Source organism: Sminthopsis crassicaudata, chromosome 2, assembly GCF_048593235.1.
Source record: "Sminthopsis crassicaudata isolate SCR6 chromosome 2, ASM4859323v1, whole genome shotgun sequence".
Classification (NCBI taxonomy): Eukaryota; Metazoa; Chordata; class Mammalia; order Dasyuromorphia; family Dasyuridae; genus Sminthopsis; species Sminthopsis crassicaudata.
This window is the reverse complement of record NC_133618.1, coordinates 576,447,476-576,468,490: the sequence shown is the minus strand read 5'-3', so window position 1 is coordinate 576,468,490 and position 21,015 is coordinate 576,447,476. Positions and strand designations below refer to the sequence as shown.

Genomic DNA, 21,015 nt, shown 5'->3' with positions numbered 1-21,015 from the left:
AAAGCTGAACCTATCAGAATCTGACTAAAATGTACCGGGAGATGTGACAAAAATAAAAATACAGTGAGCCAGATATAGAAAATTTTAGGTTACATTTACTGATGCGGTCTGATCTCTCGGCGGCCACACGCGGGGAGGCGGGAAGTGCGGAGGAGGGAGGGGGAGGACGGCGGGGAGCCGGGAGCCCGGGCCTGCTCTCACCCATTCCCAGCTGTGCGGGGGAGGGGGGAAGACCCCCCCTCACACAGTGCAGCGACAGCTACATGTTGTAGACAGTCTTTTGGAGTGTTTGGGGTTTTGTGATTGCGTTCCTAACTTATGTTTTTAAAAAGGACAGTAATAAAGGGGTGACTCAGAAACAAAGGGAGGGAAAGGAGACACTTTAGTCAGGACGGGGCGGGGCAAGGGCGCTGAGAACGGGGGCGAGAGCACTCCCACGGAGGCCGAAGGCATCCTGACCCGGCCCGCGGATCGGTTATTGTCTCCGGGCTCCCTCTGCTGGGCACTGTGGTGAGCTGCGGACTTTCGGAGACGAGGTTCCCATCCTGCCCCCCCCTTCCCCCCAAGGAGTGGAGGTTTCACTCCGGACGGGAAGGCCGGGGAGCTTCTCCTACAGGCCTCCGCCCCGGCCCGACCCCTCACCCCCCCCCTTCCGCCGAGCCTTCACCAGCCGGAGCCTGACAAAGAACAGGAAGCATCCGTCCCTTCCCAGTAGCAGCCCTGCCGGGGGGCTCAGGGTCAGCTGGGCCTCCAGCCCTCTCCGGGGAGCACTCCCGGCGGCCCGCGGGAATCTGTCCGATGCGGTGACCCGGCTGTGTCTGGGCTGCTGGGGAACTGCGTGGTGCTGCAGGCAGCCTCCACGTAGAAGGGGGCCCTGCGTAAGACCTGGCACCTAGTGCTCGGCCCTCTCCTGAACGGCTCCGGCCGCGAGCGTGGGCCCGCACCCGGCTGTGCGCCCTGTGGCCGCGGTGTTCGCCCGCGGGGCCTGAGGAGGGCCCTTTGTGGGGTGGCGAGGGGCTGCCACTGGGGGTTGTCCATCACCTGGAGAACGGCTGAACAAATTACAGTGACGAACGTCAGGGAATCTTGTTGTTCTGTAAGAAAGGACCGGCAGGACGAGTTCAGAGAGGCCTGGGGACACTGACAGGAACTGATGCTGAGGGACATGGGCAGGACCAGGAGACCCCTGCGCTCGGCCACAAGGCTATTCCACGATCGGCTCTGATGCGCCGGCTCTGTTCAGCAATGAGGCCATTCTGGCCAGTTCTAATGGACTCGGGATACAGAAAGCCACCTGCACCAGAGAGAGGGCGGGGAGATGGAGTGAGGGTCACCACATTGTACTTTCGCCTTTTTTGTTGTTTGCTTTTTTTTTTTTCTCATTTTTTTTCCTTTTTGATCTTTTTCTTCTGTAGCATGCTGAATGTGGATTATTGGCTGTATAGGGGAAGGAGGTAGGGAGAAAAATATGGAACACAGGGTTTTGCAGGAGTGAATGTTGAAGACTATTTTTTCATGTATTTGAAAATAAAAGCTATTATTTAACAAAATAAAATGAATAAAACTCCCCCTCCAAAAAAAAAAAACCACACATAGGGCCCAGAACTGAACATGATTTTCTATGTATCGTCTGACCAGGATGGATTAACGTAGAACCATAAAGGCTCTCATTTTGGAAGACAGGCCTTTGATTCACACTTTAAATATGACCACAAGACTGAAACACATCAAGTTTATTTGGGTACAAACACTTGCAACATGGGCTTCATTGCTGGTAGCAGTTAAGAGAAAGGGAAAAGGAGGTAGAAGAACAGAAGAACAGAGTGGGAAGGAGAAGCTGAGCTTCTACCAATTGTGAGAATTACGTGTCTTGTGTTATGTGATATTAATGATGGAAAGTTCAATCGTGTGCACACACACACCCTCTACCATTCATTTCCCATCATTATTAACTGTCCAGAGGCCAAGTCCAGGCTGAGGTTGGAGAAGGGATCAAATTACGGATTGGAAGAGGCTTTTTAATTAATTTGAAACCCAATATTGAAAAAACAGAAAATGCCTGTTCATGAGTCGAATTCCCAGGACCCAGAGCTTATGCTGGCTCTGATGCCAACAGAATCAGACTGTCAGATGTATACGATTGGACCCCCAAAGACATTACTATCCAGCCATGCCCTTACCACAAACTGGTGTTATAATCACAGTGAGACACACAAACAACTCTGGATACCCATTCACAGCTGACCCCCTGACCTCTATTCTCCCAGGACAGGTAACGGGTGGGAGCCAGGAGGAACCCATCCCTCCTGGATCCTGCAAAGGCCTGGGTGAGTTCTTAGGCTGGAGAGGACCAGGCCCTGGGATCACCAACTGCTTCTGAGCTTCCACAGCTTCTTGGACTGCCTGCAGCAGCTCTGCTCATTTTGAAGAAAAACTCTCTCCAGCAAATCAGAGAAACACAAACACACACTTGTGCACACTTTGTTTTAATGGGGAAGGAGGAGGTGGGATGGCCCCATGGGACCTCTCCCTCTGCCTCCCTCCCAGTCTTGAGTTTAGAGAAAACCCAGGGATGCTGGTCCTGAGTGGGCTTTTGGCCCACAATGCCACCACTCCCACTCCCACCCCCATATCCCCCCACCCCCACCACCCAGTATGGGACAGATCCTAAAGGTTCGAGCTGACTACTGTGAGGGGGGGTCCCTCAGTTACCGTTCCACCCCTACCTTAAGGACAGTGTGTCTGCCCTGAACCTCAGGAGTTGGTGGGAGCAGGGAGTAAGCCCAGAGTTGGGCCCTGGGGGGGGTCAGAGGGAGGGGAGAGCGGAGGCCATGAGGGAACTCCAGCTGAAATGCTGCAGCACCAGTGGCAGGGTGGAGTGGGGCAGGAGAATACTGGGATGGCCCGAACTCCCTTCAGAGTCCCTTGTTGAAGTAAACCACCTCTGTGTTTGGGCTCTGCTTCTTGATCTGAGCTCTGAGCTCCGGCTCCAGGCGGTTCACTGAAATGGAACTGTGAGATCACGGGCCACGCTGCCGGGATGGCCACCGCTCCCCCGCTCCTCCTCCAGCGGCCCACTCACCCCCACCCTCGATATTCCCTTCCACACCTCGCAGCCTCCCACGACCAAAGGGAAGGTCCCCCAACCCAGACCCCTCCTAGACTTACCTCTTCTGGGGGAAAAGCGCACAGCACAGGGGAGTGGAGAACAGCAGACTGTGGGAGGGATAGGAGAAGGGGGCCTGGATGTAGCCACGCAGTCACTACCGCCCATACCCAGAGCCAGAGGACGCTCCAGACCTCCCCTTCCTCTTCACAGATCCCAGCCCTGACACTTACCAAAAGCCAACCAGCCCCACCTGCAGGGGGCCCAAGAGCCAGGGCCGGCGCTGCAGAGAATGAACGGGAAGACTGAGCATTAGAAAGAGAAGGGGGCCGTGTCCCGTCCCCCACCCCAAGAACACCCCAAACCTTCCAGCATAACCGGGCCATCCTTTCTGACACATTCCCAACCCACACCCCACATGCGGCAGCAGCCCGGGGTCTCTTCCCTACCCCAGCCACGGCCCTCTCCATGTCCCCCTTCCCAAGCCTTCTGGGTCTTCCTTCAAAGGTCTAGCCCACCCATTCCAGGCCCCTCCATCTCTAGGGTCAAATCAAAGCATCTGTTTGTATCTGGGGAGGGAAAAGGCCTGGGGGACGGCTGTCTGTGGGCTCCAGCCTCCTCATTCTGTGTGTGTGAGAGAGAACCTGACACTATGGGTAAGTCCGTAGCTAGGGATACAGCGTGAGCAGCTGCTTCCACTGTCTGTCACTGTGTGTCACAGGATGCTTGTGTGTGGTCTTCCCCACCGCCCCCTCCCCTGTCCAGGATCTCTTCCCACAAATCAGAATGCGCCTAGGATCCAAGCAGAGCGGCAAAGGGGGGCCCGGGCTCTGGGAGAGGGCCGAGCTGTCTCTCTCCCAGGAGTGTTTGTGACCAGCCCCCTGCCGTTGCTGGCCAGCCACATCAGTCCTTTCTTTATCCTTACAATGGTACCCACCATGATGGGGGAAGTAGGAGGGGGAGCATACCTTCAGGAAGTCTTTTTTCTCCAAAACATTCATAAGTAGAGGGATTATGGCTGGAGGAAGGGGAGATCATAATGTGTGGCTAGCATTTATATTACACTTTACCTATGTTATCTCACACTGACCCTCAGAGTGATGCTGTGAGACAGGTGCTATTATTATCCCTGTTTTACAGATGATAAAACTGAGGTTAAGAGGTCAAGCCCACATAGCTAGTAAGTATCTAAGGCAAGGCAGGATTTGAATTCATAACTTTCTTCCTCCAAGCTCTACCCACTTCACTACCTAACTTCTTGGAATATGAAGAGTAAAAAAAGCAGGGCAGGTACTGTCTGGGAAAAGGGAATCGCTCCATGCTCCCAGCCTTGCCTCTAGAGTCCTCCCCGTGACCACCCCCACCTTCTCCCTACCTCCCCATGACCCCCCCATCCTCACTCAGAGGAGGTATGAGCATGCCGATCCGGGACGTCACCACCTGGAAGATACCCAGCTGAGCCGCCTTTGTGGAATAGCCTAATTTGTGGCCCACTTCATCAGTCACAGGAATGCCCACCACCATCTCCCTGGATCCAAGGAGAGAGAAGTACAGCATCAGACTCCTGGATCCTCACCCAGAGGCACTCAGACTCCCCGCCCCAACCCCCCAATCCTCTCGGATGGTCCTGGCCCAGCATGTCTCCATCGCTTAAGCTACGTCCATGCCGTGCAAGGCTGACTGCTGACCCATTCCCAGAACCCTGCAGGGACTGACCCGAGGGGTTCAAAAGCCCACCCCCAGCGCTCCCTTCCAAGAAGGGCGAGTCCCCGTCTGCTTCAGGAAACCACAGACCTGGAGCAGAGTAGGTTTCAGTAGGCACCTTCACCCTGCTCACCTCTGTCTCATCAAGGGGATGTTGATGCAGTTGGCAGCAGCCACAGCTGTGAAGGGGATGAAGCGGCTAACCAGGCTGGGGAGGTGCTAAAGGAGAGGCATAGGTCAGGTGGGACCCTCAGGGAATACAGAATATCTGTGGGGGGGATGAGGCTCAGGCAGGGTGGTTGGGGGGCTTTGGAAGGAAGTCTCCTTTGGGCAGCCTCTGACAAGGTCCCGGAGGAAGAAAGGGGCCCGAGTCTCTGAGGACGGGGAGCTTACTTTGGTGAGGGATTTGAGTCCCACAGCAGTGACCACAGCCCCGGTGGTAGCGCTCAGGTAAGCAGTTGCTAGCTGCCTGCGGACAGAGGGGTCGGGTAATGAGAATGAGTAGACAAAACATCGCTTATTAAGTATATGCTATGTTCCAGGCATTACTGGGGCTACAAACACAAGCAAGCAAAATAGTCCCTGTCCTCAAGGCCCTTTAGAGAGAGCATACACAGAGGAATGCCAGAGGGAGGACAGCTTTAGTTTGGGGAGCAGGACAGTGAGTTGATGCAGGAAGGCAATCCCTCAGCAGGTGCCTTCCAGAAGTAGTGATAGCAGTGATCTGTGCCTGTGGCAGGGTACGAGCTGCAGATGCAGAGATGCCCAGGACAGGCAGCTGCATATGAAGTATACAAGACCTGGTATAGGGTCTAGTGGAGAGGGGGGAGGTGCCAGAGATCTTCCAAGTTCATGGTCCAAGGTACCCTCTAGGTCCAACTACCCCTTATAGTAGGGGAAGGAGCTTATGCCTTTGTCTGAAGGCAGAGACAATCTCCCGATATTGACTCCCAAGCCCTGCACACAGCCTCCTCAAGGAGATGAGGGACATAGGGGGCTGCTCCCCAGGCCAGACCCCAGAATTATGGTATAAACCCTAGGAGAGAGAAGTCAGCAAAGGTGGGACCCAGGAAAATGGAAGCCCTTTACAGGCAGGACTGCTTTCCTTGCCTCTGTATGGCACAGCGTCACAGTCAGTGTTTAGGAAATGCTCATTAGGTGGAAGGGGGGGCCATTCCTTACTTCTCAGTAACCATCGCATCCCCACTTCTATTGGAGTAGTTGACAACAGCATTGAAGGACTGGTTTACCCACTGCCAGAAGACCACAGCTGCAATGTTCCTGAGGGGACAGGCAGATTTTCCCTGTACTCTGAGACCTTAACGACTATTTCTGACCCTTCCATGAGATCTCAATAGCTGCCTCCCAAATCCCCCCTATTACTCGCCGTTAGAGTCCCCTCCCATGCTAATCTCCAGATTGCCCAATCAGAGACCCAGAGGGGAATCTTCACTTCCTGCCCCTGCCTTATGCCCTTACCCACAAGCCCTCCCTATAGAATCTCTGGTGCTACTCCTGACCTCCCCTATTACACCTCTTAAGGATCTAGGGCACATGGAGACCATGTGTAAAGGGGCAGGAGAAAGAGGAAGGAAGCATCAAGAAGCCAAAGAAATGTGAATTGTCCCATGTTGGCCCACAGGGCCCAGTGTTTGAGGTGGAGCTGAGGCACCTACCTGTGGAAGGTGAGCATGCAGCCACTGATAATCATGTTCATGGGCACTTGGGCGGACATCCGGCCAATGAGGTAGACCTTCTCCCCGGTGTCAGGGTGGAAGGCTGAGTCATAGTCATACTTGGCCCTCCATAATTCATCTTCAGTCAGCCCGGGGGTCACGATCCCTGCCCTAATTGGGAAGGACAAAGTTCTGTTGTCCCACCCCAGGGATTCCCAAAGTCCTCTCATCCCTTAAGCCTGCCCTGCTTGGGTACAATCACCTCTCATACACAGGGAAGCATCTTACAAGAACCCAGGAGTATCTCAGAGGCTGGGGCTGCCTGCTTCCCCACCCTTGGGCCAAATTCCTCTTGGTTGCCCCAACTTGACCTCTACGGCTCCAGGGAAAGGGCCTTCAGGCTCCTTCTGCAGAGCCCAATGCCCACAGTAATGATGTCAGACTGAAGGAGCCCACGTAGTCTAAGGTTATTTCAAAGATGTCAGCTTTTGTGTAAGTGGCGTGCCCATGTTCTCTTCTAAGAGTTAGTGCCCATCATTAAGTACCCTATGGAAAGGATGGGAGAGGATGAAGGGACTCTTCCATCCTTACCCCGATACTTAAAAATGTGATCTCAACAATATTTGGGTTAGAGACTGAAGCTCTCTAGACTGCTTGAGAGGCCTAAAAATGAGGTGAGAAGGGAGGGGTCACTTGCAGTTCTCCTTGGGACTGGGGAGGACAGGAAGGAAGGGCAAGGAAGGCATTACCGATAGTTCTCCACAATGATCTGGACGGTTTTCAGTCGAGCATCAGATAGTAGAAGATTCAAGGGGTTGGTGACAGTGAAGAAGTGCTTAACTCTGCCTACGAAGGTGGACTGGTCCCATCGAGGATCACGGATATTGATGTTCAGAGGCAACTCACCCATCTTCTGCAGAGGGAACGGGGGACAAAAAGATCATAGACTAGACCACCTCATACTCCCACCCTGGTTTCAGTCCTTTTTCCCTGGGTCTCAGACTGTCAAGGCATGAACCCTCTGTGGGGAATTGTCTGTCCTTTGTTTTCAGAGACCCAGTGACAACATGGGGGGTGATGTCTTGACTCATGCTTGAGTTGGATTTAAATGAGACAGAGTTATACAAAATCATCACCTTCACTGTCTTTTCCAGTGACAAGACAAAGGTCAAGACAACTTTCAGTGATTCAGAATACAGTTGAAGGACCTTGGAGTCTTCTACGCCTGAGCAAGCACTAAGCACTCCACAGTGCCTGCTTCCTTATGACCCTTGGAACAATCTGTTATACTCCGCCCGTTCCACCAGAAGAAGTCTTTGTATACTTGGGGCAGACATTCCCCCTAATTCACCAATGAATTTGAGCACCATTTGTTACCCTCAACATAGCCCATCCAACAAGATGATTTGCCAAGGCATGTTCACTATGCATGCAACAGCTTCCTGGGGCCACAGGTGAGAGTTGTATGTCAGGTCACCACCAAAGGTGTATGGAGAGACCCTAAAACAGGCTCTGCAAGTCCTCCTTAAACACTCAGGAGGGAATAAATGATCTTGGCCCAAACCCATGTCCCCTGCACTGGGGATGCCTCCCCTGAGGAGTTTGTGTGAGGTGGAGTGAGTCAGATGCCATTGTTTCAATATGAAGATCTCATCCCTGTCTCCATCCTATGGAAGAGATCAATCTAAGATGCTCCTGAAGGCACAAGATTAATTCTTCTCTGACCTTTAGGCTTCAGAAATAGCAAAATAGTCAATGGACTCAGATAAAGTAATGAAGACCTGTTCCCTTACTAACCTAGAGTTTGGAAGTAGGGAAAAGCAACAGAACTACACCACAATGATCTGCGTTCTTAGTTCCTTTCTGTACATAAGCATGTGTATGTACATGAGCTTCTATATGGTCAGAGAATAGATGTGCATGTTTGCGTGTATATATGCATATTTGTACACAGATGTCCCCAGGCTTCATGGTAGGCAATGGCAGTGTAAACAGCAGATTGCCTGGCCAGGAGCTAGGAAACTAAAAACAGAACTTCTGTCACTTAACCAGTGAGGACATGTGCCAAGTCATTGGCTCCTTTAAGGGACTGAGCTTGAAGCCTTTCCGCTGCTTTCTACTATAGGACCTATTTTACTCTATATCACAATCTGAGAAAACATCTCCACTCTCTGTCCTAGTAAGGTGGAACTTTGGCTGGTACCTAGGCCCTCCTCCAAACACCTCCTCTGCTATTTGCTGTCACAGGACCAAAATTGGTGGGATTCCAGCCCGGGTTCCTCTCGGGAACTACATTTAGAAGCTTTTTTTTTTTTTTTCCCCTGGAACTTCCATCCACGATTAGTGGAGACACTAATCCAATACATGGATAGTATACAGAAAGAGTTCTGGGGCTTCTAGTTATAACCTGGTTTTAAATGCTGCCTCTGATACCATTGTTATCACCTTGGTCCTCCGTTTCTTCATTTGTAAAATGAGTTGGACTAGATGGCCGTTGAGGTTCCTTGCTATTCTAGATCTAGGAGCCTGTGATCTTACTTGGGTCTGCTTTAATGAATCATTTGAGAAAAGCACCACCTCATACCCCTTTCACACCATTAAGCATCCAGAAACCAGGCTTTGAAGCCAGGATCTTCTCAGAGACCAGGAGCTCAGATATCAGTCCCAGACAGACAGAAGCCAAATGCATAATAAAGATGCAAAGTATCCTGTGGCTATGCAACATCTTCATCATTTTAAAATTCAGTTCAACCCCTTTCTTCCTTTCGAGGGAGAAAAAAGAACAAACTAATGCACTGGACTCCAGAGGGTGGGAGCCTCAAACAACTGGTACTTTGCATTTCTACCTCATATAATCCCTTTAACTTCAAGATCCCTCTTTGCTTCCCCCGTCTCTCTCAGCAGAGGACTTCTTCTTCTATGTTATCAAGGAAGTCAAAGTAATCTATCATAAGCTCCATCTTCTCTCCACATCTTAAGACTCCTTTATCATGTTCTCCGAGCTCTTTTTTGTTCTAGTTTCTGATGAAGGGGTAGCTTTCCACTTGTCAAGGCTATGTATGCCCTTGATCCCATCCTTCCCTATCTCCTTAGGGGATTTCAAGCTTCCCTCCCTTTCACTGCCAGTCTCCACCACCTTCAATCATACCCATCCTTAACTCACTTCACAATGACATTCTTTCAGGCAGTTATTGGTCATTTCTTATTTTCAAAGCCATTGTCCATACTCATTGCCACTATTGCTGTGTCTCCCACTTACTTTCAACACCTTCACTGGAATTTCTCTAAGATCATCAATCATCTTTAAAATTCTTACTTCTTTCCTTAATTGTCAACCTACTCAGTCTCCTTGAAGCTTCTGACCCTGTCAGTCACTCCCCAGTTCCTCATACCCTCTCCTGGAGCTGGGGAACTGGGCATATTTTTCTGGGAGAAGAGAAGGCTCAGAGAGGACATGATAATTGCCTTCAAATATTTGAAGGCCTATCAGGAGAGAGCAATGAGACTTATTTTCTTTAGACCCAGAGGGCAAAAGCAGGAGTGGTGAAATAAAGTGGAAAAGAGGTAAATCAAGAGGAAAAACCCTTCTAACAATTAAAAGACTTCTGAAAGTATAATGAACTACCTGGAGAGGTTATAAGTTCCTTCTCCTCAGAAGGCTTCAAGTGCAGACTGAATGAAGATGGACTAGAATCTGTCTTGTCCCTACATGGCCCCTGAGGTCTCATCACTTTCAAATTCTGGGAATCTGTGTCTATGACTTTATTCTCTTCTAACTGACTCCTCATTAGTTTCCCTTGTTGGAACATGATATACCTCCTCCCTACTAATCTTGGAGTCCTCCCAAAAATTTGTCTTCTCTCCACACTTTTTCCTTGGAAATCTCATAAATTGCCATGACTTTCATTATCATCTTTATACAAATTATTTTCAAATCAACAGTTCTAATCCCATCTTTCATTGCTGAACTCTAGTACCTAATTATCTCATTACAGAGCCTTGATGAATGCCCAGAGTTAGAGAATATGATGTGATGTACTAACAAAGTATCCTTTTTGAGAAATCAGATAGTCTGATGGAAGAGCAAGAGAAAACTGTCACAAAAATTTAGGGAAAAAAATATGGCAGAAGAGGGTAGTCAATATGGCAAATGATGCAAAAAAGTTAAGAATGATGAGGATTAAGAAAATTTTGAAAACCTTAAAGGTCTGACAATTAAGAGATCACTCTAACCAGAGAAGGCAATTTTAGGTGAGTGATGAACATGGAAGCCAGATTGCAAAAAATTAAGAATTGAGAGGACAGAAAAAAAAAAAAAAGAATTGAGAGGACAGAAAGTTATATTTGGGATTATATTGAGGTTGAAGTATATATGGACCATGTGGGTAGATATGTATAGTAAACATATATGCTGTCCTCCTGCATTCTCTCTTTACCCTCTCTCACTGTGAAAATAACAGTTGCTTTCTGTTAGGGCCAGAAACTCTGAGGGCCTTCCCCTCCCAGAATCTGTCTCACCATTGGACTTTGGAGGAGAAGGTGAGGCTGATAACTTGCTTTTCCTCACTTAAATCCAATTCACTACTCCCAAGCCAAAACATCATCCCCATGTTGTCATTGGTCCTCTACAAAGAACAAAAATCATTGTCCTCTCTCACTCGGTGAGAGGTTTAATCATAATCTCTATGCAAATGTTGTCCAAATCTGTATGTCCAACTTTGGTTTTTCTCCCGAGCTGCAGCTGTGCATCTCCAACCAACTGTTTTATATTGTAATTTTAAATTGGATGTTCCATGAGCATCTCAAATCCAATATGTGCAACTCATCTTTTCCCCCCAAGCCCACACCCCTTCCAGATTTTCCTTTCTGATGGAGGTACCACCATCATCACAGTCATCCAGAATTTAGCTATAATGTCATTCTTGACACCTCTCTCCTTCATTCAACAAATCTATTAAGTTGCCAAGTCCTAGCATTTCTATCCTTGTAGCATCTCCTCATTTCTAATTATATGACCAACACTCTAGTTTGGGATTTCAACACTGTGAAGTACAACAATAGCTTCTTTCCTAGTTTTCCTTTCTCTACTCTTTTTCTTCTCAAATCCACCCTCCACCGAGTTAAACTCCAATGGTTCTATTATCTCTAGGATCAAATATAAGTTTCCATGTTTGGCTTTTTTGTTTTGTTTTTGCCTTAATTTTTTTTTTACTTAATCTAAATTAGTAATCAATGTTTTCTACCAACTCAGGGTATGGAAAACGTTCACAGACTTTACAATTTTTTTGTTTAAGCACTGCCTTTGTAGGAGTCATACAATGGATGCAATTGTTTGGCTTTTTTTGCTTCCTGCGCAGCCCTCACAGCTTGTTCTCATTGGACTTTTTCACTTCAAATTTCTGGTTCCTCTGGCCCATTATATCAGCAAGAGAAGCCCAGTGATAGCCCTCTGGAATTTAACAGTCCAAGGAGTTCTTCTTTTGAATCTCTTCCAACTGTCCCTTCTTGTTCTTTCTTCATACAGGACAGTTCTAGTGATCTGTTGAGAGTTCCTCTTCGAAAAGAACGCAGACTTGCATTTTATATTCAAAAAATGGAAAACCTTCCCAGCCATGCAAGCTTGAGCGCCTCCCATGCTTGAATAGGTCACTGAAGTTGCACAACTTGAGGTGAAGAGCTATGTTTTTGTTTAAATCCTTCACTACCTGGCCCAACCTTCAAGAACTTTGGCTCAGCTAGCCTTGGGCCTGAAATGTACCTCCTTCTGCTCTGCCTCTTGGAATCTCATTTCCTTCAAGATCTGTGAAAATACCACTTTCTACATAAAGCCTCTCCTGAACTTTGCCCAGCCCTCCTCCTCATGCTACTTCCTTCCCTCCCTATATCAGTGCCTTCCAGGTCACTGGAGTACATTTAATGGAGTAAACTGGTTAATGTAGGCCCTGATTTTCTCCATTTGGTTTCTTCAGTTCAAGGAATCCTGTGGAAACATGGGGGAGTCCAGTTTTCAGCTGCAATAACTCAAGGGCTGCTATCATCCCTTGTGTGATAATAAAGTCTTCTAGTTGGCCATAGAGGAGTTGCTGAGTCAGACTTGAATATACTTACAAAAAGGGTAACTTGCCCATCTTTCAATCTCTTTTTCCTTTCCAGTGAGAGAAAGCAAGTTTGCCTTGATATAGTCCTAAGAGTGTGATGAGGGACAGGCATCAGACCTATTTCCCATTCAGCTAAGGGCTATTACAAATGGCCAGCTTTGTATCTTTGAATTTATTCTTTTCTGATTTAAACATTTTATTTTTCCCCAAATACACATTAAAAACAATTTTAGTATGAAGTTTTAAAAATTCTGAGTTCCAAATTCTCTTCCCTTCCCTTCCTGAGACAGTAAGCAAATTTATATAGGTTATATACATGAAGTTATGCAAAACATTTTCACACTAGTCATTTTATGGAAGAAAACACAGACAAAAAATCCACAAAAAAAAATGAAAATGAAAAATCGTATGCTTCAATCTGCATTCAGACACTAATACTTTCTCTGGAAGCAGAGAGCATTTTTTCATCTTGAGTCCTATGGGATCGTCTTGGATCACTGCACTATTGAGAAGAGCTAGGTCATTGACAGTTGATCATTGTATAATACTATTGTTACAGTGTTCAGTGTTCTTTTGGTTCTGCTCACTTCACTTTACATCAGTTTGTCCAAGCCTTTCCAGGTTTTTCTGAAACCATCCTGTTCATCATTTCTTATAACACAATAGAGTTCTATCCCAACTGGTGGACATTACCTCAAATTCCAGTTCTTTGTTATTCTGCTCTGATTTAGAAGTAGATATGTCTAAGCAGTGACCTGAAAGTTCAGGAGACTCAGAGGTCCCACCAGCATTCTAAATCATAAGTACTGGGGTCTTCTGGGGTCCAGTTGTAGTAGCTATAGGAGTCATGAAGGAATTGTTCCAGGCAGCAGCTTAGTGGTCTGGTTCAGCAGCAGATCAACCCCCCCAGCAGAGAAGAGTGCTCTGGGAGACCCAGCCCAATAGAAACCTGACCCTTCACTGATGCTACCATGAAGATTCCATAAAGGGAGAAAAGCACTTCCAAGACCAGGAATCAGGAAGCACATGTGTTTGCCACAGATGTTCTCTGCTGCATGTGGGCCTCACCACCACAGTATTGTACATTTTAGCCACTATCTTTTTTGAGCGTGCAAGGCCAGGGTGTGCCTCCAGTTTGAGAGTGGGAGAGGTATCTGTGCCCACTGTTCATGGCATACCTTCTTAGTAAACACTCTTTCTAAAAGATAATCTATGACTGCTGTCTGTGAATAGAAGGCAAAGGAAATGGATTGGGGGGAGTGTTTATGAGAAATACAACTCTTCAGAATTATTCACAGATCCTTACAAGACAAAGTAACAGCTGCGTTTTGAAGACCAGGCCCACCAGTGTGAGTGCTACAGATATAAATACACATATTAAGGAATAGAGTGTTTCTTCCTCTAGGATGTAAGGTCCTTGAAGACAAGGATGGCTTCACTAACATAGTACCTGTCACATAGTAGATGCTTAATAAATGATCTTTGTTTTATTACCTTCACTCCTTCTAAACTAAACCTCCTACAAAATTCTTTTTGAGAGTACAAGCATCCTCCTAGTTACCCATATTCCAACATGAGTCATCTTTTCCTTTTCCCTCACCCCACCTGCCATAACCAATCCGATTGACAAGTTTGTTTGTTTTTTTTAATCTACCTCCATAATATCTCTCATGTGCCCCTTCTGCTCACTTATATGGCAACCTCTCACTAGGACTAGCCTCTTAATTGCTCTCCCTGCTTTCAGTAGTCTTTCTCTAACTGTCCTCTAAAAGTTAACAAAACCCCTTCCTAAAATTCTAGTCTTGATTGGGTCAGACCCCTGCTGAAAAATCTCCAGGGGTTCTCCTTTGCCTCTCCCCCACTTGGCACTGAAAACTTCTCCACCAGCTCCAACTGTCTCTGCAGACTTAGTTCCTGTTTTAGTCCACACACTCCCCATTCCAGCCAAATTAGCCTACTGAGCCAGACCTTCTGACTTCCATCTCTGGACCTTCACACAGCCTGTGGTTCCCTGTGCCTGCAAGGCTCTTGTTCCTCCCCTTTGCCTCGTAGAATCCTTAGCTTCCTTCAAGGTTCAGCTCGGGTGCCAGTTTCTTCGGGAAGCCTTTCCTTATCTCCCTGGTTGCCAGTGTTATCTCCCTCCTCAAGTTACATTTCTGTGTAGATGTGTCTCCCCAGCGAGCTCCATGTTCCTTGAGAACAGAAACGATCTTGTTTTTGTCTCTGGATCTCCAATGTCAAGCAAGACTGCTTGTAGGTAGTGAGTACTTCATAAATGCTGGTTGAACTGCATCTAATGAGTCTGTGCATGCCTGTGTGAAGTGTGTGCAGCCCATGCCTAATGTGCATGTTGTAAACCTGCCCTTGGGCTGCTCACACTTAGAATGCTAGAAGTATCTCAGTGACTTTCTACCTCAGACTCAGGAGATCCAAGCCAACTGCTCAGTTGCTGCCACTCCTCTTGCTCGGGGCTCTAAGCCCATGCTCCCCCAACTTTTCCGGCCCGGGGGAAGCTGGAGAACTATGTGGAGCACAGACACAGTGTAACCCTGCTCCACCACTCTGAGAACAGAGAGCTCCGAGAGTCCTTTCCCCCTCTACTCCTTCCAGGGAGCACAGCTGTTAAGAAGAAGAATCTCTACAGAAGAATACTTGTTCCTCTGGACGTCCCTTCTGTCTCCTAGCCTCCTAGAGGCTCCCAGGAACCATCGGCCACCATTAAGCAAAATCCTTCAGGAGGATAGCCTAGAAGCCCTCATCAGCCCCAACGTCATTCGCAGGCACAGACACAAGACCCATCACCCGAAGACATACACCCCTCGCACAACTACACAGTGATGGCGCACGAAGGATACCACAGACAGAGGGAGGCTAAGGGTGCGCATCCAATAGTACACACACCACAAGCACAAACTAATCACTTGTTCAAACTCCTCAAACCCGAGGCGGCCTAAACTGAGGGGAGAACACTGCACTCCGGGAAGGTGCGTGGGGGAGGCGAGAGACATCAGTGCATCCTTAGCTCTCCACAGCCCAGCCCTGTCCTTCTCTGCTGGGCCCAACTCTGCCAGAGCCAGCTTTCACTCAGGCTCCTCTGCTGCAGCCTCAGCTCACAGACGTCTTCCTCCCCCTCCCCTTTGTGATATGATGGACAGCTTCCGTCTCCCGCCCTGCCAACCTGGATATCACTCGTGATGTGGTCTGAACGCCCTTAACGGGCAATAGGGCTCAAAGCAGCAGCATGGGCCCTGGAAGCTGGAAGAGCCCTCCAAGAGGACTGGTCATCGCAGGGCCTGTTATTGGCCTCCCGGGAGCCACTGGGCAAAGGCCTCCAGCCCTCTGGAGCCTCATCAGCACCTCAGTCCTGGGCCAGCAGAGCAGGCTGCCCCAACCCTGACACTCACGTCCCCAGCCACACGCACGGTCTGACGGGAACCCCAGGAGGGGGCAGGGGGAGCTGCTGCTTGTCCTTTTGTCACTAGCTGAGAGACGCAACACCCCTAACTCAAAAAAAGCATCCGGGGGCCCAGGGCAAGAGCCTCTGCCACCTCCAACTGTTTCTGAGGAAGCAAGGCCGGGATGAAGTGGGAGCGGGGCAGGGAAGGGGGGGCAGAGGAGGGAAGGGAAGGGAAGGGGGGCAGGGGAGAGAGGGGCCCCCAGTTTCAGTCACAGCTTCTAGTTGTTTGTGCTTCTGCTTTTACTGGCCAGGGGTCAAGAATCTCTGCCTTCATCTTCCCTGCTCTTTGACCTCCCCTAGAGCCCTCTGTTCCAAGTCCTCTCTCCCTGAGTGTCATAGCCGGGGCTCCTCCTCTCCTCCCAACAGTCTTTGGGTTACTTTCCTCAATTCCTTCCCCAAGCCTGCCATTATTTCCAGAACTTTCCTCCAGAGTGCCTTCCACCCTTTGGGCCCCCTTTTGAACCAAGTTTGTTCCCCGGGGCTCTTCACACTGTAGCCCCGCCCGGCTCCCTTCCCCCAGTCACCTTCCCCCTTGGTCTCTTCCCCGGAAATTCCTTTGATACTCCCCCTCCCAAAGTGGCTCCCGTTCTCTGCCCAACAGATCCAGGCTAAGGGAGGGGGAGGCTTCCAGCGGAATTTCTCTACAGTTGAAACGATGAACAGACTGGGGGGTCTGGGCCGGGCCTCTGGTCACGAACTGCTGCCTGCAGGACCCAAAGCCTCTTCGGAGCGCTGCCAAGCAGGTCAGTGGGTCAGGAGGAGTCCTCCCCACTTGGGAGCCATCTGATTGGCCAGAAATCCCGCCCATTATCTTCCACAAGCCTCCCCCCCCATACATTCCCGGCTCGGAGAGCATCAGTAGGTGTGACACACGCACAAAAGGAGCACAGAGAGGAAGCTGACGGTAGCGTCCGCACCCCCGAGATGGGAAGCAGGGCCCGACGGGCCTCTCCGGTCAGGGCTGCCTTAGTTCGCCTCCCACCCTCGGCCCCGGCCCCGGCCCCGGCCCCGCGTCCTGCAGCCACCCGGAGGCCGCCGCTCCCCTGCAAACACGTTACGCGGGGGCGCAGAGAGGCCCGTCCAGGAACGGGGGGGGGGGGGGGGTGGAGGGGGAAACGCGACTGGCAGAAGAGCAAGCCAATAAGAAGCTCCGCTTGGCCTGGGCTAGACGTATCCGTGCAGCCCCTCCCCGAGGGGGTGGGGCCCCGAGCTGCGGGCAGCCCGCAGTGCTTCCCCTTCCCAGGTGAGGCCCGCAGTAGCGGCCCACCGAGCCAGGTAAGCGGAGCACAAGAGCTCCTCTGAGGGGATAACCGGCGGGAGGGAAGGGGGCAATGCTGGGAGAAGGAGAGGAAATGAACCTCCCTTCCCGCCATTCGATCTGTCCGTGGAGCTCAGTCTTTGTGCCCTCCCTGGTTGCTGAAGGGAGGGTAGGCAAGGGAAAGTCGCCTAAATCCTCCTCCCGGGAATCTTGGGCGCGGAGGGGGTCCGGGGGAAGGGCGAGGAGCGTGGCCGGATGGGATTGTGCGGATGTGGAGGGGGGTGGGGGGGAAAACTAACAAACCACCCACGGAGCTGTCCTTGGTGCTGAAGCCCTCTCCCGCCTGCCCCTCCACCACCTCTTCCCCCACCCCTGGGGTTCCCTTACATTGAATATTCATAAGCTAGTCTTCGGTCCCGTCCCTTTGGGGTTCCCTCTTGGACCCAAGTCCTGAGGCAGCATGTTCTCTCTTCCCTCACTCACTGTTGGGCCCAGAATGGAGGCCGGAGTGGAAGCAGGAATCGGAGGACAAATCTGTGCATGAGACGCTTACCCGGTCCCCAAGAGCCTCAACTCGGGCTGACGCCTGTCCGGGGGTGGGATGTGTTAAGGGGGCGTCTGCCTTGAAGGGGTGGAACACCGCCCCCTCTTGGCCCTAAGATTGCACCTCTCTCGCCAGGCCTCGGAAGTCTCTGAGTTGCAGCCAGGGTCTGAGGGCGTGAAAGGCTCTGCGGCGCCTGAAGCCCCGCCCCCTGTCCCAAGGACTATGTCCCGGCTTGGCCTTAACTGCCCGCTGCCTCCAGGGCAAGGACGGCGGAGCACACCAAGCCCTCTGGTCCGGGGCTGAGGCTCGAGCGGTTCGGGGAACCCTAAGTGACTCGCTGCCATGGACCCCCTGGGCCTGGGGGACCTGTCTTCTGGCTCACTGAGCTCCCTCTCCTCCCGCGGCCACCTGGGCAGCGACACTGGCTCCGCAACGCGATACCTGCTGAGGAGGCAGCAGCGGCTGCTGAACGGGCCCCCGCGGGGAATCCGAGCCTCCTCGCCCATGGGCAGAGTCATTCTCATCAATTCCCCCATCGAAGGTAGGGAGGGGCCCTGACCTGGACCGGGAAGGAAAGGGGAGGGCAGCAGCGGGGAAGCGCTGGGGGGGGGGCACCAGAGATGAGTGACAGCTGGTTTCCAGCGGCTGTGCCTCAGTGCTCCCGCCCTCCGTCTGCCCCATTCCTTCCCACTCCTTTGAGTTCCCTCCAGCTCACTTTAGTTGGATACGAGGTGGGGGTGGGGGCGGGGGCGGATATAGAAGTAACCTCGACCCCTTTCGCGTAAGCCCAGCCATTCTTGTCCCAGGAAGTCTAACAAACATATCTACCACGGGAGAGTCTAAAGGAGAGGAGTCATTAGGTGGAAAAGGAGAGGCATCCTTTCCTATAACTGGCTTAGATTAAAGGACTAGGGCTTCTGAGTGCAGGGCCTTGAGAACAAGTGACTGGATATCCCAGGCACTGCCTGTCCAGCATATGGGGCTGTTCCCTCCCAGCACCCTCTGAGAGCCGGGGAGTATCTGAGTGCAAACTCTCAATCACACAATCTGTCCAGTATCTGCCTGAAGGAAGCCTTTTTAAGCTCTCTTCCAATTCGTCCAAAAGTGTCTGCTGATGACACTCTGCTATTTTGTGTTAGTCTACTCCTCCCCTGGAGCTCGAGCTTGTGTCTTGACCTCACAGAATGACATCATTTTTGCTCTGGGATAAATGAACAAATAAGGGGTTTAAATGATGGATCACCATGAGCTAGGCAGGAGCTTGGGGAGAGTTTCCTCAAAGAGGTCCGATTCAATGAGCATCCAGAGCACTTGGATTACAGAAGCCCAGAGGATAGACCAGGAAAGGGAACAAAAGCTTGGAGTCCAGATGGGCAAGTCTTGTGTGAGGACTTGGGCCTAGATAAAAATATTTACTGATGAAGAGGAGTACAGTTAGAAAGGCAGGCTGCCCTCAGACCATAGAGGCCTTGAATGTTGAAAGACCATGTTAAGAGATCAGGTCTCAAGAAAGGGAAAGAATTTACACTAGTTAGGTCTGTCCTGTATTTTCAGTACTAGGAAAAGGATGGACAAATTATCTGGATATCATGCATTCCCATCTCTTCTTCCTTGCTCCATCCTCCAGATCCCTCAGTTACTTACGATATAAGCTTCTTGAGAATTGCCAGTTTCATTCAGTATATATTTGTAGCATTTAATAAATGCTAAGGACCAACGCAAATCCATCTACCTTTGAGTTCTTTTGCTCCTCCTCCCCTAGTCCACATGTTCACTTAGGCCCCATACACAGAGGCAGTCTAGTTACAAAAACAATTCAGAAGCATCTGACTTCAAAAACACTTGGTTCCAAAATGTTTTAGGTCCATTTACACCTACTTCTATTGTTACCCCAGCCACATGTAATTTTTGGAGAATCTCATTCTCTTAAAACAGGGATTCTTAACCCAGGGTATGGGAACATCTTAAAAGTGTTTGTTTTTAATAGTAACTATTAATAATTTAATAAATATTTATATTCCAATAGGATTCGCTTGTAATCCTATGTATTTTATTGAATGCATTTAAAAGCATTTTTCTGAAAAGGCCTCCATTGGCTCTTCATGCTGCCAAAGTGTGTGTATTGGGGGACCCCTAACGACAACGAAGATGAAGAAGCCCTGCTTTAAGAGAAACTCAAAGTTGCCTTTATATAAAGGGCTGGGGGAGGGGTGAGAAAAGGCTGGGTGAACCGAGGGATAATCGCGCCTACGCTTAATACATTCTACTATAGCAATGGCTTCCTCCGCAACTCCGCCCGATCCTCAAATTCACGTCCCCCATCGGATTTATCAGGCCTCCTCCTCCGTCTGGTTTGCTTAGGCCTAGGGAGGAAGCGGGGGCAGAGGGAAGCCCTAAGGCAGCGGGGAAGGACGCGGGCTCAAACGAAGCTCGGTCGTGTCCGGGAGGCCACCAGGGAGGAGTTAGTCCCACTTTTTAATAGGAAACGAGGTTCAGAAACATACAGGGTCCTCCCTGGGCCGAACCGCATGTGGGGAGACACGCCGGTCTCGGGCGTCCCATTTCCCCGGACTGTGCAGCTCCGGGCTCAGGGCACAGTTTGCTAGGGCCCTACCTTCACCTCTTCTTCTCACACCGGGAAAGGGGAATCCCAGGCCTTGGGCCCTGAGGCACTCACGGACTCAGGAGACTACGGCCACGTGGAAGTGAAGGCTTTGTTTGGAATCCTGCAGCCTCAGAACTACTTTAGCCGGGACTTTTTAAAAAGATGGCTCTGAAAAAGGTTAATGACAAGAGGGCCACTCTCTCAGCAACCTCTCCGGGAAGGGGGCGGCGATGGGCGCGTGGCCCTTTTAAGATTCGTCTCCCAAAGCCCCACAATGCCATTGGGGGCCTTCCGGCTCCATCTCATGCCCACCCGAGCGCCCGGTGCCCTGGTGCCCCCTGGAGGTCCGAAGTTCTTTTATTGGGAAGGCGGGGAAGGGGTGGGGAGAGAGGGAAATCCTCTTCTGTTTAAAAAACCTCTTCAAAATCCAGACCCAGGCTACCTAGGAATGGGACTGCCGGCCTGAACCTCGGAATACCTGTTAGCTTCTAAATCCGGAACCTTCCACCCCAGTACTGTTTCCTTCGCTCCTTCCCCTCCAAGTTCGGGACCAAACCCTGTCTCGGA

General features: G+C 50.3%; 2 protein-coding genes across 9 annotated transcripts in view; one reads left to right on the top strand and one right to left on the bottom strand.

Moving 5' to 3' along the window:
- Positions 1-2,470: 2,470 nt before the first annotated feature.
- Positions 2,471-20,549, bottom strand: SFXN3 (sideroflexin 3). Of its 7 annotated transcripts, none has more exons than XM_074295358.1 (11): positions 20,458-20,549; positions 7,236-7,399; positions 6,487-6,657; positions 5,993-6,091; positions 5,204-5,279; positions 4,944-5,029; positions 4,482-4,634; positions 4,075-4,124; positions 3,340-3,389; positions 3,169-3,216; positions 2,471-3,012 (listed from the first exon to the last, which is right to left on the bottom strand). In XM_074295358.1, the coding sequence occupies exons 2-11, from the start codon at positions 7,394-7,396 to the stop codon at positions 2,755-2,757; spliced, it is 1,152 nt and encodes a 383-aa protein (XP_074151459.1). In that variant the 5' UTR covers positions 7,397-7,399; positions 20,458-20,549; the 3' UTR covers positions 2,471-2,754. The 7 variants fall into 7 exon arrangements, with proteins under 7 accessions (XP_074151459.1, XP_074151463.1, XP_074151461.1 ...); XM_074295362.1 differs by having other exon boundaries at positions 4,507-4,634; XM_074295360.1 differs by lacking the exon at positions 20,458-20,549 and adding an exon at positions 17,853-17,915.
- Positions 17,192-21,015, top strand: part of PDZD7 (PDZ domain containing 7) — a 22,062-nt gene continuing 18,238 nt past the window's right edge. For both annotated transcript variants that reach the window (XM_074295343.1, XM_074295342.1), the window contains exons 1-2: positions 17,192-17,316; positions 17,979-18,384. In XM_074295343.1, coding sequence (XP_074151444.1) covers positions 18,186-18,384 — 199 coding nt within the window. In that variant the 5' untranslated portion in view covers positions 17,192-17,316; positions 17,979-18,185. The remainder of the gene's footprint in view (positions 17,317-17,978; positions 18,385-21,015) is intronic.